This window comes from Bos javanicus, chromosome 14 (genome assembly GCF_032452875.1).
Source record: "Bos javanicus breed banteng chromosome 14, ARS-OSU_banteng_1.0, whole genome shotgun sequence".
Lineage (NCBI taxonomy): Eukaryota > Metazoa > Chordata > Mammalia > Artiodactyla > Bovidae > Bos > Bos javanicus.
The window spans coordinates 235,687-246,840 of NC_083881.1; the positions used below are offsets into that span (position 1 = coordinate 235,687).

At 55.2% G+C, this 11,154-nt stretch overlaps 1 protein-coding gene across 12 annotated transcripts; it reads left to right on the top strand.

Annotated features, from left to right (window-relative positions):
• The first annotated feature begins 820 nt into the window (after positions 1-820).
• ZNF7 (zinc finger protein 7) lies at positions 821-10,272 on the top strand. 12 transcript variants are annotated; one of them, XR_009740660.1, is made up of 7 exons: positions 823-921; positions 1,392-1,443; positions 2,304-2,348; positions 2,826-2,952; positions 4,640-4,756; positions 6,026-9,481; positions 9,727-10,272. XR_009740660.1 is itself a non-coding variant. In XM_061438114.1 (7 exons), the coding sequence occupies exons 2-7, from the start codon at positions 1,420-1,422 to the stop codon at positions 8,008-8,010; spliced, it is 1,860 nt and encodes a 619-aa protein (XP_061294098.1). In that variant the 5' UTR covers positions 823-921; positions 1,392-1,419; the 3' UTR covers positions 8,011-10,272. The 12 variants fall into 12 exon arrangements, 9 of the variants coding, with proteins under 9 accessions (XP_061294100.1, XP_061294098.1, XP_061294093.1 ...); XR_009740661.1 differs by having other exon boundaries at positions 6,026-9,239; XR_009740662.1 differs by having other exon boundaries at positions 6,026-8,139.
• Positions 10,273-11,154: the final 882 nt, after the last annotated feature.

Consider the following 11,154-nt stretch of genomic DNA (forward strand, 5'->3'; position numbering starts at 1 on the left):
GGACCGCGTGGGTATGGGAGAACACCCAGAACAAGCTGCCCCAGGAGCCAGACAAAGCTGGGTTGGGAGAGGGCACGGCGAGGAGCAGCCTTGACCTGACACCCGGGCGCGCCGCCCTTCGCCTGAGGGCCCACCACCTCAAGTCTCTCGGTGGGTCCTAGGTTGTCCCGCTGCCTCGAGCCCCGCGACGCAGCCAGGGACGCCAGCCAGACGTCCCGGTTGACGTCTGCCCTGGGCCTCTCCTCCTGGTGGTCCTCACCCTTTCTGCAGCCCTCACAGCCTCATCTCTGGGCTGTCGGTGCCCCTCCACACTCTGCGGTGCCCGTGGCCCGAGACATCTCCACACCAAGGACAGGAACACCTACTCTCTCCACAGGGCTCCTTTGCACCCCATCTGGCCGCTCGCCCCCGTACTCCACTGGGCACAGCTGGGGCAGCGGCGTCTCTGTAGTCCTGGAGCCTGGAACAGGCCCAGCAGGCGCGTTCTGCCCGGCAGCAGCCCGCACACAGAACCCAATGCGGGGACCAGCGGCCCAGACTATGACCAGAGGTGCGCGGGGCCGGCCCGGGCGACCCTCAGGTCGCTACCGTTTCGTCCGGGTCTACTCCCCGCCTCCAAGCCACACAGCAGCGAGCCCGGGCCCTCGCTTTCCCCCGGCCCCAGCCCCGCCCTCCTTGAACTGTGACCCCGCCCTTTACCGGATTCCGCCCCGCCCGCTCCGGGCTCTGTCGGTTCCCAAGCTACCTGGCCCCGCCCCGTCTCCGGCTTCCTAGGTTGGGGACTGGCTGGGAACCACCGAGTTGGCTGAGCCTCCGAACCGCCCAGAGCAACCGGAAGTCTGCGGGGCGAGCGGTCGCGAGCGACTGAGGCCCGTTTCCGGCGTCGTCGCGCTGCTAGAGTCTCCGGCTGGCCCCAGGAGGGTGAGTCGGTGCTGAGGGCGTAGATTAGCGTCGGGGCGGCCCAAGTTCTCCTCCCCCGCTTGGTCTAAGAGGTCTCCTACCGGCCCCCTCGTCCTCCCGCCTCCAATGAGGCGGGCTCCGCGCTCCCCCGGCCTCTCCGCTGGGAAGCGCTGGTGGAGCGGGCGGCTCTGAGAGCCCGTTGGCGCCGGGTAGGGCGGTGGTCGAGCCTTGTCCGTCTTGGCCGGGAAGAAGCGGGAGGGGTCATCCCACAGATCCGGCCTCGCGGCAGCCTCGTAGCCTCCCCTTCGAGTCTAGGCATGCTCCAGCCTGCATACCCATCATCTCCCTCGGGGGCACTCTTTTACCCTTTCTCACTGCTCCTTCAAGACCTAGACTTCATGAAGGTGGCCAAAAGGGCTATGTCTTGGGATCGTAGGCTGTGTATTTTCTCTTAATTCTGGCTGCTACTTAGAGCCTGTACTTCTCTACAGGGACCCAGGATCCAGCACCGGGAGGCACATGCCTGCTGCTGGTCAGGCCCAGGTGGGGAACCGCTTGACAGTGGTCACTGCAGTCTGAATCAGCTCATGGCCTAAAGCTTCTTCCCTCAAGCCGCTTTTGGAGTCAGACTCTCCCCTAGGAAGTCTACTTCTCTATTTGACCTCCCAGGGGGATGCCCGGAGAGGGGTCAGGTTTTTGTACAAGGGTTGGGGTGTAGTCAGGTGTCCCCTCCTCTTTTCCCTGCAGTCCATCCTTCTGGTTCCTGTCTACTCCAGCCGCCCGTCACACCATGACTCATCTTGCTGCCTGAGATCTTGCCCCACTGGCTCATTCAGCCCTAGTCCTTCCTGCCTCGGAGGGTCCTTCTTGCCTCTGGCCCTTGCACACTCTGTTCCTGCTGCTTACGAGTTCCCTCCCCACCCCGATTAGCACCGAGTTAGCACCTAGGGGAAGTGACCCATCAGACTAAGTCAGAGTTTCCTAGTTTAAATGCTTTCTGAGTCCCTTGTACTTGTGCTGTCATCACAGTTGTAATTTTGGTTTGTTTGCATGGTCAGTTAACTCTTTACCCCACTAGGCTGCTCCAAGGAGGTAGAGTCCTTGTGCGCTATTCACTACCACATCCCTATTGCCTAGCCGAGCACCTGGTACACATGGCAACTACCCATTACATGTTTGTGGAGTAATTCTTCCATGTCACACTCTCTGAAAGACGAATGAAGCTTCGGAGGGCAGATACTGTAGTGCTACAGCCATTTTGGCCCCACCACAAGTCCCTGCCAGAGAACACTTGGAGTTGGAAGTAAAAGATTGGAGGACGTGGTGCCCCCTCGATTAGTCTGGAAGTGAGAGGTTGGGGCCTCCAGGATCGTGACCTCTGACTCTTTGGTAACCGCCAACAGGTCTCTCAGCCAGGACACGTGGATTCCCACCCACCGAGCCTCATGGTAGGAGTCTGACTTCCCCTGTTCCCTCCCTCGTCTTGTGAGGCCCCTACCTGCTCCTCTGGGCACCCACCGTGCCCAATGGGCCTGGACCTAGACCCTCGGCCTCTTGCTGACCCCTTGCCAGTCTCGGGTGTGTCCAAGGTAGTGAGCAAACCCTGCTCAGATTGGGCCTGCCTGAGGCTCTTGGGGGAGGGTTGTAGATCCCCATGACCTGGGTCCCTCCCTCTCCTCCATACTGTCCCTCCCCTTGATTTTATTTTATATTTTGGCTACACTGCACAGCTTGCAGGATCTTACTTTCCTGACCAGGGATTGAGCCTGTGCCCCCTACAGTGGGAGCAGAGTCCTGACCACAAGACAGCCAGGGAATTCCTTCCTCCCCTCGATTTTAAAACCAAAGGGGCCTGGTGACTGTCTCACTCAACCTTGTGGTCTGTGTGCTTGAGACAGCCAGGAGACTGGTGTGTGTCCTTTCAGGAGGCTGTGACATTTGGTGATGTGGCCGTGCACTTCTCGCGGGAGGAATGGCAGTGTCTGGACCCTGGCCAGAGGGCTCTCTACAAGGAGGTGATGCTTGAGAACCACAGCAGTGTGGCTGGACTAGGTGAGGCTTTATTTGGACACCCCTAGCCCTTCCATCATCGGTCAGCACCCACCTATTTTGGCCTCTGCTAGAGGCTGCAGATCTGGAGGCCATGTGTTCGAGCCCTCATGAGCTAGGCAGGGGCTTGGGACTGTGAGTCCTTGTGGGTCAGAAGCTGACCCCAGGAGGAGTCTTGGTGAGCCAAGCAGGCTCCCAGGTTTGCATACGTCATGTGATTCAGTGCTCACAGGGTAGGTGGACTTTCTGCCTGAGTGGGTAGAAATACAATCCAAACTTGAAATGGCTTAAACAGCTACTCAGATTTTCAATTTTTCTAGTGTGTACTTATTCAGAACACTCTTCATTTTTAATGTCTGTTATGTTTGTATTTGTTTCCCTTATTTATTTTTGCAGCATTTTTTCACTGTGTTGACCGTGATTGATACTGACTGCCATGAGACTGTTGTTTCATCTTTCAGAGACCCAGCTTGTGGGTTTTGGGGGGCAGGAGGGGCAGGGCGCTCCGTCACTGAGTCTTTCCGCCTTTCTTCCTTCTTCCCTTTTAATTTATTGGGTCTGCTGTGTTGTTTCTTTCCTTCATACCTTTTGGCTGTGCTCACAGTGTAGGTGGACTTTCTGCCTGAGTGAATAGAAATAGAATCCAAACTTGAAATAGCTTGAACAGCTACTCAGTCAGATTTCTTACTGTTTCTTGAGCTTAGTATTTACCTGTTCTGTGTTTACCATTCTTGTTTCTAGTTGGTGTATTTAAAAACATGAAATTTTATGCGTAAATATCACTTCAGCTGCATCCTACGAATTGTAACTCACAGTAAATACAGTTGCCACTTACTCACTCATCACATAGTTTCTGGATAGTCATAGTTTTGAGCCACCCATTGTGGTTGCTGTTGTGTCCAGCTGCACTTGGGTCAGGTGCAGGCTGTGGTGGTGTTTCATGGCCTTTGCCTGACCCCCTTTCTGGCTGCCCAGGGACGTTTCTCTGTGAGCCGCACACGTGTGCTTGGCGGGAACCTATTTCCTGTCGAGTGTGGGGTCCTGCTGTCACCTGAGCCTTTGACCTTCTCTGCCTGCTGCCTTCTCCACCCCATGGCTGAACACCTGAGGAGTGCTCTAGCCAGAGGACTTGACTGGCCCTTGGGTGGGCTGGGAGCACTTCACATGGCTGCCCCACAGCATGGGGGCTACTGGCCCCAGAAGGCAGGTGCCAGGGGGTGCCTGCCGGTCTCCAGCCCTCTGCTGAGGCCCTGGGCTCTGTGTGAGGACTTGAGACTGGGGCTGCTGGCTGATGATTGGGCTTCACACCTTCTGATTTAAAATCCATTTTGGTTGATTTGTTGTTGTATTGTTTCTTAAGCAACCGTACCTCTTGGAGCATCCCTGAAGGGACTGAGGGAAGTGCTGGCTGTGCCTGCTTCTCTCCCTGTGGGGGATAGCTGGCCTGTGTTCTGCAGCCTTGGGTGACAGGACTCCCTGGCGATCCTGGCCCTGTCTCCATCTGCAGCAGGGCCAGACTGGGAGTCCACACGCTCCTCTCTGTCCAGCCTCAGGAGGCAGCAGGTCTGGACAGGAGGCCCCTGTGCTCCAGTAGCCCCCAACCCTTCACTCCTGGGGACCAGGGAGAACTGAGCCCCGAGCTGCACTCCCAGCCACAATGATACCGTCTCCTCCTCTGCTGCCCCCACAGCAGGATTCCTGGTCTTCAAGCCTGAGCTGATCTCCCGGCTAGAACAGGGGCAGGATCCATGGGTCCTTGACCTGCAAGGAGCAGAGGGGAGAGAGGAAGCCAGGACCACCCGGACAGGTGAGGCTTCTGGGCACAGGAGGGATTCAGGGTCCCCATGCCCGGCAAGGGCTCAGGTGGGAAGCTGGAGGGGGACCCCAGAGGCTGTCCATGCAGCTTTGCTGAGCTGGCTGGGTATGCTGTGGGGTGGGCCTAGAGGCGTAGGCCAGTCATGGGGCAGCCTCAGGAGAGACTAAACTACAGAAAAGCAAGGGCAAAGAACTCCTGTGCATTATAGCAAGACAGTTTGTTTTTGAACCACATTTTGTTAGTTTGAATTTTACTAATATTCATATTAAGCAAAGGCACACGTGTGACTCTGAGCAGCTGTTCACCTGCCACTGCCATGCTCCCTCCAGAGTTTCATGGGGTCTGGGTGACCCAGCCTCTCAGATGAAGTTCCAGGGCTGTGTTGGTGTCCTGAAGCTGCTGTAACAAAGCACATAGACTGGAGGCTTACCACAGCCGAGATGTACTGTTCCTTAGTTGTGGGGACCACATGTCCAGGATCAAGTCACAAGCAGTGTTGTGTCCCTCTGAAACCTATAGGGGAGGATCCTCCCTGCCTATTCCAGTTTCTGGTGCCCCCAGGTATTCCTTGGCTGGTGGCCACATCCCTCCATCCCTCCATGTGGAGGGCAAGCAGGGAGGTGGGCCCTCTGGAAACCCCCAGGAAGGAGGCGTCAGCGTAGCCCAGTGTAGTCACTGTGGCCACCTGGAAGCTGAGGGGCAGGGCAGCAAGGGATGGACACAGCAGTGTGAGTCAGAGGGCAGGACTGGCAGCGGCTGGAGAGAACCCTGCCCGGTGGACAGCTGAGGCCCACCTCTCTCGGACTCACCCGTGCGCCCCTTGGCAGCTCTTGTGCCTCATTTTTCTCAGTACATAACACCCCTCTGTTCAGTTTTCAGCCCCTCTTTCCTCCTTACTCTACTTCCTCTCACAGGCACCCTAACCCTGCCTCTTATCCTCCACCCTTTTGGGCTCACTTTGCCTCTTTGTGGGTTTTTCCTCGTACTCATTCCCTGTGAGATGACCTTTTCTCCATGTAGGAGAGTGGCTCTTTGGAGTCTTCCAGGTATATAGTAACTGAATGAATGCATTAAGCATGAACAGAACCAGATTTTGACCACTGTCAAAAGGCATTGACTTCTCATTGCATCTTTCCAAATGCTCAGTACAGCCTGTCCTGGGAGGGGGCTCAGTCCCAGGGGTGGTATGCACCCCCAACCCCCAGTCTCCTTTCTCTGAGCACAGGGGATTAGCAGCAATTTGCTTCCTGTTCATTTCAGATTCTACAGTTGGGACTGATGGTGAGCAGGACATGGACAGTTTTAAATCAGAATCCGGGGGGGTCAGGGTCAAAACCTTGCCCCAGAACTTTCCCCAGAGTCCTGGCTTTGGAAACACCTCAGATCCTGAAGTCTGTTCACAGAGACAGCCAACCTCCCTCTTCCATAAAAACTTCTTGAACATGGGGACCACGGGTCCCAGGAAGGCCTTCACCGAGGACGAGTTCCAGGGTCATGGTGAGTGGGGAAGCAGTGGCCGCCTGGGTTGTCAGCCTGATCAAAGTCAGTGGTCCTTCGGAAGGTGCGATGTATGTGGCAGGAGTCTGCGATCTCCTTCAGATGCTGCTCTACACCAGGAAGTGAATACCCAGCAGAAACCCAACAGATGCCAAGAGTGCCAAAAACAGTTATCCGATTGCTTCCAGGGGAGACCTCTGAGTACCTTTCCTGGAGAGAAACCGTATGAGTGTAGGGAGTGTGGGAAGGTCTTCAGGTTGTGCTCACAGCTTACTCAGCATCAGAGGATCCACACTGGAGAGAAGCCGTTTAAGTGCACCGACTGTGGGAAGGCCTTTCGCCTGAGCTCAAAACTTATTCAGCATCAAAGGATTCACACTGGGGAGAAGCCCTACAGGTGTGAAGAATGTGGAAAAGCCTTTGGGCAGAGCTCCAGCCTCATCCATCATCAGAGGGTCCACACGGGAGAGAGGCCCTATGGCTGCCGGGAGTGCGGGAAGGCCTTCAGCCAGCAGTCTCAGCTGGCCAGGCACCAGAGGACCCACACGGGAGAGCGGCCCTACCCGTGCCGGGAGTGCGGCAAGGCCTTCAGCCAGAGCTCAACCCTAGCTCAGCACCAGCGGATGCACGCTGCGGAGAAGCTTGAGCTCCCGAGAACCCCGGAGAGTCCCAGCCTGGGTGCACGTCAGAGGATGCATGTTCCTGAGAAGCCATTTAAGTGTGACGAGTGTGGGAAGGCTTTCCGGTGGGTCTCCCGCCTGAGTCAGCATCAACTGACACACACTGGAGAGAAACCTTATAAATGCAACAAGTGTTCAAAAGCCTTTGGTTGCAGCTCACGACTTATTCGCCACCAGAGAACTCACACTGGAGAAAAACCGTTTAAGTGCGATGAGTGTGGGAAGGGCTTTGTCCAGGGCTCACACCTCATTCAGCATCAGAGAATTCATACCGGGGAGAAGCCGTACGAGTGCAGTGACTGCGGGAAGGCCTTTAGCCAGAGCTCGAGCCTCATTTACCATCAGAGGATTCATAAGGGGGAGAAGCCCTATGAGTGCCTCGAATGTGGAAAAGCCTTCAGCATGAGCACACAGCTCACAATACACCAGAGGGTGCACACGGGCGAGAGGCCATATAAGTGCAGTGAGTGTGGGAAGGCCTTCAGCCAGAATTCCACCCTTTTCCAGCACCAGATTATCCATGCCGGGGTGAAGCCCTATGGATGCAGCGAGTGCGGGAAGGCCTTCAGCCGGAGCTCATACCTGATCGAGCACCAGAGGATCCACACTCGTGCCCAGTGGTACCGTGAGTACGGGAGCACCCTGGAGGCTTCCACCCACACGAGTCGTAGGAGAGTTAATACTGTAAAGAAACTTCACAAATGTAATGAATGTGAGAAAATATTCAGGTGGCGGTCGCATCTCATTATCCACCAGAGAATTCACACTGGAGAGAAACCTTACAAATGTAATGAATGTGACAAAGCTTTTAATAGGAGCTCAAGGCTTACTCAGCATCAGAAAATTCACATGGGCTAGACCACTTACCTTTACAAATGTGTATAAATGTGAATAAACCTACAGCCTTAATTTATTTGACATGGGATCTTTTACACTGAAGATCTAGAAAACTGGGGAAGATTCAGAATTGCTCTCTTAGGGAGTGTTGAGATTCCTACGTGGTGTATGTTTCTGCTGGCACGTTTGACCTTATCTCCTCCAATAAAGCTCGTGTCTCCATCAGGGTGACACGTGTAGCATTTGAGCTCTCAGAGGGATGACCCTGGACCTTGCGGACGAGGCGTGAGACGAGCCCCGGCAGCCCCACCGGCTGAGGGGGTGGAAGAAGTCACCCAGGACGCCTTCCTTAGGCCCCAGGTACCAGACTGGCTTCTGCAGCAAGGATGTGTTTGTGCAGGGCTGCTGGGGGGGTGCCTGGGCTCCCCTTCTGCTCTCCTCAGCGGATATGCCTCGCAGAGCAGCCCTTCTCTTTGGGGAGGTGCTGGGTCCATGCAGGCACGCCAGGAGCAGCACCCAGGCCTGGGGACAGTGTCCCTGGCCTGCCGTAAGTCCAGAACCCAGTGGCCTCCCCGAGCGTTGTCTTATAGTGGTTACAAGAATGAAAGAGCAGCCCCGAGGACGCCACCAGAGGCGTACCCTCAAAACACCAGCCACACGGACCACCAGAACTGGAAGGTCTGCAGGCAGACGCGTGAGCTGGTGCCTTTGCATATGCCGATGGGTGCTGGAGACGCCTGCTCACCAGGATCAGCATGGGGGTGTGGCCTCAACGGGCCCCACAGGTCCCAGGGCAGAGGGCCCATGGGTGCCAGTGAGCAAGCCCACTCTGCTGGCATCACCTCCTGCTCAGGTTTTCTCTGCCAGCACAGCCCGGCTTGGGTTGAGTGGTCAGAGTATGTGGCCATCTTGTCACCAGCGAAAGGAACGTGCAGGGAACATCGCTGCTCTGGTTGACTGACAGGCTGGGCTGCAGAGCGGCTCCTGGAGCAGCTCAAGGCCTGCGAGCTGCAGGATGAGGCTGACATGCAGCGGTAGTTCCCGCATGGCCCAGGGCCCTGGGCTGTGCAGGGGGACTCAGGATGAGGAGTGTCACCAGCTGCTACCCAGGACCACCCCGAGACCTGGCAATCTTTGGCACCACTGACGATAATCACAGGGCAAAGGGCTGTCTTCCATGGAGGGGCCATGTCTCCCGTGTCCAACAGGTGACCCTGAGGTCACTTGAGGGTTTATTGCAACAGGACTTGGTGGGTCACATCACACGGGTTGTGTTAAGCCCAGGTTCACCTTGTGTGATGTAGCCCAGAAGCAGCCTGTGGTTTTCTCTCCGAGAACAAGTGCCAGCCGTTCCAGGTGCCTGGAGAGGTTGGGACAGCAGAGTCCAGGATGTTCTCAGCAAGTAGACGGGACTCAACCCCCCAGCAGCTCAGCCTGATTGGCTGCTTCCCTGGCACAAGGTGTGTAGGTCGCAGCGCTGTCTTGGGACAGGATTGCCCCACCTGCAACTTCGGTGTGCTCCTGCCCTGGGTGGGGCACCATGCAGTGTGCATCTGCAGCAGCTGTAACCCCCCGCTTCACCCACAACTTGTGTCTGAAAGTCAGTGCAAGACGGCAGGGACCTCTACAGACACCAGAGGTTACGTCCCCACCTCAGCTGCTGTGCTGAACCAGGTGGTCACTGCCTTCAGAGCCTGGCAAGGTGGGCACCTCTAAGTGGGCCATATCTTAGGCCTTTTGAGCCACCTAACAGTGGGACAAGATCAAGGTCCTGGGTGGACATGCCACACCCCCACCCTCTGCTGGTGCTAAGAAAGTGGTTTGTCATCGGATGGGCCCTCCCCACAAGGGAGTCGTCCTGGCCACTTCCTGGTAATGACGTGCAAAGGGGCGCAGGGCCTCTGGACTCCAGGGTCTGCACCACAGGATGCTTGTCTTTCCTGACAGCACTTGCAGGCCAGCCAAAAAGGGCCCGAGGACCCAGCCTTAAACACACTCTAGCACCTGGACTCGGAATCAACATGGTCCTGTTGGGGCTGGCCCACTGTGTGCCCCGTGGGCCAAATGCAGGCCTGTGCCCACGTCTGTGAAGCCTGGTGGTCAGCCTGAGGACGCTGGCCTGGGACCTCCACAAAACCTGAGCTGGAGTCAGTCTGTAAATGCATGCAGGTCTGAGAAATGTAATCACAGACAGCCAAGGAGGCTTCGCCAATGCAGCAGCTGCTTCTGATCTGACAGCCTCCTGGTTTTGCTTCCTGGCCAGTCGGCAGGGCTCCTGACCACGTGGGCTTGGTGCTGCTCACAATCCGTGTGTGCTTGAATCACCTTCAGAATCTTCATGTCCCCGTTTACCTTGTAACAGGCCTAAGAACTAAGAATGGTTTTTACATTTTTAAATGGTTGGAGGCGGGTGGGGAAAGACTATTTTGTGACATTTGAGAATTATATTGAAATCAGATTTCAGTGTGACCAAATAAAGGTTCTTGGAACACAGCTGGCCCTTTGCTTGCAGGGTGCCTCTGACCGTGTGGCAGTCCTGCTTCCAGCCTTTGAGGTATTATTTTTCCTCTGTTCTTATGTTTTGTTCACTTAAATGTCCCAGGATAACCAAAAATTCAATAGAAATAAATCTTAAGCCCTACATTCCAGCCTAGAATACTGGCTGCAGAAGCATTGGGTGAGGAGTCTCCTTGGCTGCATCCACATGAAAAAGGTTTGTGGTATTTGTGTGTCACCTGACGACGTTGCATTCAAACTGCTGCTGCCTGGGTTTCAGATCCCAGAGCACGGAGAAGTGTCTTTCTTTCTTCTCTGTGTGCGCTGGGAGGAGAGGAGAGGGCTGCCTGCCAGGTGTGGGAGTTCTGGACTATTCTATCCTACTTCCAAGCTGTATTTCCCAGTTGGGGTTTCAGGAATAGTAAACTCATTTTAAGAATTTCTGGGAATTTCTTGGCACTCCAGTGGTCAGGACTCAGCTTTCCCCTAGATCCCACAAGATGCCCAGCATGGCCAAAGAGAATTTCTAGAATGCTGATAGAATAGATTTAAAATACTTGGGATTTCTTTCTCTTTTGGAGACAAATTAAACTCATAATTTTGACCTGAAATTTGTCTTCATTATCAGATAAGCTTTATGATACTTTGAGCATTCTGGAAGCTTCACTAATAAAATGGGGTGTCTGTGCAGAGCCCAGTGGGTTTTCACATTCGTGTGTCCCTTTGTGGATGTGGCTTGCACTCAGAGCCCAGGAGAAGTTTGTTGAATGAATGCTGTGTTTGAGGTACATCCGGCTTTGAGGTGAAGCTTTAGAGGCCCACAGATAAGAGAAAATGCTCCAGCGCCAAGAGTTTCCACAGAGGTCTACTTAAGGTCAA

Bases quoted from the DNA above. Each gene is read 5' to 3' on its own strand.
- ZNF7 (XM_061438109.1), top strand. From the start codon at position 1,420: ATGCCTGCTGCTGGTCAGGCCCAG. The intron at 1,444-2,303 runs GTGGGGAACCGC...AACCGCCAACAG, and splicing joins CTGCTGCTGGTCAGGCCCAG to GTCTCTCAGCCAGGACACGT. The intron at 4,757-6,025 runs GTGAGGCTTCTG...TGTTCATTTCAG, and splicing joins AGCCAGGACCACCCGGACAG to ATTCTACAGTTGGGACTGAT.